At 56.8% G+C, this 5,004-nt stretch overlaps 2 protein-coding genes across 3 annotated transcripts in view; one reads left to right on the top strand and one right to left on the bottom strand.

Moving 5' to 3' along the window:
- The window catches only part of slc3a1 (solute carrier family 3 member 1), a 5,779-nt gene extending 1,140 nt beyond the window's left edge, over positions 1–4,639 (top strand). The window contains exons 3-10 of the mRNA XM_019860137.1: positions 96–241; positions 487–612; positions 1,340–1,459; positions 2,920–3,044; positions 3,160–3,361; positions 3,422–3,604; positions 3,954–4,079; positions 4,156–4,639. Coding sequence (XP_019715696.1) covers positions 96–241; positions 487–612; positions 1,340–1,459; positions 2,920–3,044; positions 3,160–3,361; positions 3,422–3,604; positions 3,954–4,079; positions 4,156–4,587 — 1,460 coding nt within the window. The 3' untranslated portion in view covers positions 4,588–4,639. The remainder of the gene's footprint in view (positions 1–95; positions 242–486; positions 613–1,339; positions 1,460–2,919; positions 3,045–3,159; positions 3,362–3,421; positions 3,605–3,953; positions 4,080–4,155) is intronic.
- Positions 4,640–4,647: 8 nt separating this feature from the next.
- The window catches only part of prepl (prolyl endopeptidase like), an 8,206-nt gene continuing 7,849 nt past the window's right edge, over positions 4,648–5,004 (bottom strand). For both annotated transcript variants that reach the window (XM_019860135.1, XM_019860136.1), the window contains one exon: positions 4,648–4,758. In XM_019860135.1, coding sequence (XP_019715694.1) covers positions 4,681–4,758 — 78 coding nt within the window. In that variant the 3' untranslated portion in view covers positions 4,648–4,680. The remainder of the gene's footprint in view (positions 4,759–5,004) is intronic.

A 5,004-nucleotide genomic window follows, 5' to 3' on the forward strand; every position in this document is an offset into this window, starting at 1 on the left:
TAAACAATTAGGAGCGCCCCCCCCCCCCACGCCCGCAAAGTCGCCGGCGGTCGCCGGCACCCTTGGCGCGATGTGACTGTCTCTGCTCCCGCCAGGTTTGAAGCTCATCGTGGACTTGGTTCCCAATCACACCAGCGATAAGCACCGCTGGTTTAACCTGAGTCGCGCCAGAGATCCACACTACCGCGACTACTACGTCTGGGCCGACTGCGGTGCCACAGAACCCAAGCCCAACAACTGGGTGGGGTCCCGTTTCATCTCCCCGTCGCGCAACCGAGAAGTCGAAATATCCGCGGGCTGCCGTTGCCAACGTCGCGTGGATGAAAGAAAAACGTCGACGCCCCGAGACGAGATTAAAACGCTTGGATTCATTTGCTTGATTCTTCTGACACCGACGCAATCGAAGTCGGGGGACTCGTGTGGGGGCACGTAGAAGAAAACGTCAGCCTCCCGTTCCCCTTTGACTCTCTGCTTCCCTTCTTCCAGGTGAGCGTGTTTGGGAACTCGTCGTGGACGTACGATGCGGTGCGAGGGCAGTGTTACCTGCACCAGTTCCTCAAGGAGCAACCTGACCTGAACTTTCGAAACCCTCGCGTCCGTCAGGAGATGCTCGTAAGACCGCCGCCGCTGCGCACGCACGCACACGTCGAGGGTGTCGTCGCGTCACGTTTCGGGAAGCCTCGCCTCCTATAGCGAACCAGATGACATGAAGAATTTCTTCCCTCACCTCAATGCCGACATCACAAGATGGCGCCCGAGCAAAACTGTCATGTTAGACGTGGCTTTGGCCCGGGCGCCAAAGCAGTGAATAAATAGCGAGCGGAAAAATGAATTGCAAACCCAAAAAGCAAGCGAGCCGCAGCGCTCGTTCGCCGAGCCCTTCGACTCCGCCGTGTCATTTGCGGTCGACGGCGAGTGGCACCACAAGGCAAAATGGCCGCCCCCGGAGACTGCTAAAAACGAGGTGGCTTTTTCGGCGCGATTCATATTTCCACAAACGCAACGTTAATCGGCACCCCCTGCTGAGGCTGGCGGAGGCGGCGTAGAACATATTGTCAAGAAATGTTTGGACTCGACTTCCCCTTTCGATTTCACCAAACATTTTAGCACGGCTAATTGTCAAACAGAGAACCATCGCTCGCAGCGAAATCTCTTTTGCCGCCGCTGGTGTCAACTGCTGAGACATCCGCATGATATTACACATTAACTTGAGTTTGTGCGCTTTTTACTACTGTGGCGCAGCTCAAAGTGCAAGTGTCATTTTTTTTTTTTACAGGACATCATCCAATTCTGGCTTGCAGCTCAAAGTGCAAGTGTCATTTTTTTTTTTTTTTTACAGGATATCATCCAATTCTGGCTGGACAAGGGAGTGGACGGCTTCCGGATGGGTGCGGTCAAGCACCTGCTGGAGGCCGCGCACCTGCGGGACGAGCCCCAGGTGGACCCCAATATGCCCCCTGTGAGTCGGACCGCCAGCCGTTGTCTGCAAAAGTACAGAGGCCTTCGCGGCTTTTTTGTGTTGCCGTCAAACGTGGGAACGGGAGATGGCGATTTCAGCAGATGAACTCGTGAGGCAGCACCATTCGACTGCAGGCAGGATTCCGCTCAAATCGCTACTCGGGGGGGCCGAGCTGCACGTCACCGGAGTGCGATGGCTCCCCGGTCGCACGCAGTTGATGTTATTTCCAAACGCAACAGGCACTCCTGCGCGCACGTGTATTTATTGTCAAATCAAACGATTCGGCCAATCAGAGGCAGGCTGCTATCAGATCTTCACCATGATAGCAGGCCGGTTTATTCTCAGTCACTGAAGATGCCACCTTCAGAAGTGAGCAGTTCCAACTGCTGTTTAAGCAGAACCTCAACAAGTTTCCTTAATGATTGATTTTTTTTTTGTGTGTCTGTGTGTGTGTGTTTTAAATGTCGACACGTACGCACCGCACACAGACACGTGTCACAGATCTACTTGAACATTTAATATAATAATATACAGGATCCGTATTCGAAAAGACAACCACAAAGAAGCAGTTACAAATAGAACTCAGTCCCGGCCACCGTCCTCCACCTTTGTGGTGCTGCCTGGGCCTGGATTTTATCCTCATGGATTCATGGCAACGTAATAACACAGAATACGTCGACCTCAATAGAATACTAGACTCTCTAAAACAGGGGTGTCCAACCTTTTTTGACCAAAGATCTACTTTTTGATCAACCGAACGCCCGCCATCGACCCCTTACCGCAGGGGTAGGGAACTCGGGTTCCTCGAGAGCCATCTCCTGCCTGTTTTCCTTCCCTCCCTACTCCAACACACCTGATTCAATTGATCACGATCGTTTAAGGCTTCGACAGAGCTTGCCGATGAGCTGATCGTTTGAATCAGCTGCGTTGCAGGAGGGATGGATCTAAAACAGGCAGCATATGGCTCTGGAGGAATCCGAGTTCCCTCCCTCTGCCTTACCCCGAAGATGAACGCAAAAGAAAAATAAAGTTGACACAAGAGTTTGTGTGTCGATCACTGCCTACCTTCGTCAAGACCTGAGGCGGAGCCATGGGACACACTTCAGCGGCGTGCTAACCATTGTGGCTCACCTCTCCAGATTGCCATTCTTTGCCGGTGACTTGTACGTGAAGCCCACTCTGACTGAGACTAAGAAGGTGTGTTCTTTCTGGCCTTCCCATCACATTCCAATCACATGCAGGTTAGCTTCGTCAAAGACTCGAACTTAGTTGATCATGTAAGTGGCCGGTGCCCACTTCAGGGTGTGCGGCCGCCCCCCGCAGAGTCAGCTGGGACAATCTCATCCTACCCGCAAGCCTGAGGAGGGCAGGCGCTGTCGAAACTAAAAGATGGCTCTTGTATGGTCGTCCGGGGGCCCACTACGGTAGACGACTGAGCAGGATGCTGCGTCCTCTTGCAGGAGTCGGCGACTTCCGAGCGAGACCTCCACCACGACTTCACCACCACGCAGCTTGGCCTGCACGATCTGCTGAGGGAGTGGAGGGCTCGCATGGACGTCTTCAGCCGGGAGCCGGGCAGACACAGGTACGGTAAAACCCCGCCTCCATCGCAGTTCGTTGTTGGGAAGGGGACGGCGGTACAGGAAATGCCGGCGTCCCATTTTCGACCCCCACACGAGCGCTGCGCGTGCGCCCTCTAGGTTAATGGTGACCGAGTCATACGATGGCAGCGAGGTGGAAAAGACCATGATGTACTACGGGACCCCCCTGGCGAAAGAGAGCGACTTCCCCTTGAACTTGTACCTTCTCGACTTGCCTCACAACACCAGCAGCTCGTGGGTCAAACATCTGGTGCATCTTTGGATGGCCAACATGCCGGCGGGACGCTGGCCCAATTGGCTGGTGAGTCGCACGGCCGGCCGCCTTATTATGTCGCCTTCCTGACGTCGCCCCCGGGATCAGGTCGGGAGCCGCAACGCGCCTCGCGTGGCCTCTGCGGTGGGTCGGCGCTACGCGCGGGTCATCAACATGCTCTTGCTGACGCTTCCCGGTACGCCAATCACCTACTACGGCGAGGAGATCGGCATGGAGAACATCAACGTGACGGAGAGTCGGCCGGAGGACTCGGCGGGCAGATATGACGAGGTACGCTTCATCCGTTTGCGATGCCGTACGAGCGCTTTGAGGGGGATGAAGCGTGAGCGGCGTGAGGAAAAGCAAAGAAGCCAATATATGGATGGGCGGACATCCCGACGAAAGTTGCAATGCGGCACCGCGTTGACATTTGCGCTTGTCGTCTCGATACTGCACTGCGCTCATGCCCGCGCAAAACCCTCGAGTGCCACTAGGGGCGCCGCGTCTGTTTTTGAAAAGGAGAACGGATTTTCAACTCAGTCGCTCCATTCGTGCTGCGAAGAAGAGGTTCATCGCTTGGATTCGATCACGGCACCGAGCAACGCATGCAGTCCCACTTTGGCGCTTTTATTTGTCGCAGAGCGTGAGCGGAGCCCCTCAGCGCTCTCCCATGCAGTGGAGCGCCGACGCCAACGTGGGCTTCACCGACCGGACCAACGTGACGTGGTTGCCCGTGCATCCCGACTACCGCAGCGTCAACGTGGAGGTACGCGGCGCCCCTCCCAAGCGCCTTCCCTTTTCCGCAGCGCCGACCGGTTCCCACGCGTCTTCTCCTCGTCCAGGTCCAGAAGGGAGACGAAGGCTCGGCGCTGTCTCAGTACCGCCGTCTGAGCGGGCTGCGGCAGTCGGAGCCGGCCCTGCAACGGGGCTGGTTCTGCCACGTCGGCGCCGACCGCGGCGTCTTCGCCTACTTGCGAGAACTGGACGGGCTGGACCGCGCCTTCCTCCTGCTGCTGAACTTGGGCGGCCGGGCGGCCGTCACCGACCTCTCGGCGGTCGCCGAGCTGCCCGAGCGGCTGCGGGTCGCGATGAGCACCGAGCGGGCCGGCGACGGCCAAGCGGTCAGCAAGTCTGGGATCGCCACCGAGGCGGGAGAGGGTTTGATGCTGGAGTTTTCCTCAAACGCTCGCTTTCACGCCAAGCACCCGGGCCTGTGCTTCATCTCCGAGAAGGCCTGCTATTTCGGCGCCTTGGACATTCTCTATACCTGCTAACTGATGCGCTTGGCTGCGCGCGCCGCTCAATAAGAAACCGACAGTGCAGTCACGTGGCTCGTTGTTCTGTCTTCTGCTGTCGTGCTCGCAACTTTATTTGGTCCTCCTGCGCCGAGCGCCGGGTGGGTCCACGTCCAGTTCCTTGTAGAGAAACGCCAGCTGGAGGGCTTCCTGTGTCAGGTGGGAAAGACGGCGGGTCACATTTCGTCCTTGGCGGACATCGGGGCCAAGGTGAGACTGAAGTTCGAAGCGGACCGCCGCTCGTTGACTCCGCCCACATGAATTGAGTCAAAGTGGGCGATGTTCGGGCACGCCAGCTTTCGGTTGCCGGCTGCTTTGCTTTTAGTGGTGGACCAGCCAACCTTTTATATACAGTGTGTGTGTGTGTGTGTGTGTGTGGGGGGGGGGGCATTGTTA

This window comes from Hippocampus comes, unplaced genomic scaffold (genome assembly GCF_001891065.2).
Source record: "Hippocampus comes isolate QL1 unplaced genomic scaffold, H_comes_QL1_v1.1 scaffold39, whole genome shotgun sequence".
Lineage (NCBI taxonomy): Eukaryota > Metazoa > Chordata > Actinopteri > Syngnathiformes > Syngnathidae > Hippocampus > Hippocampus comes.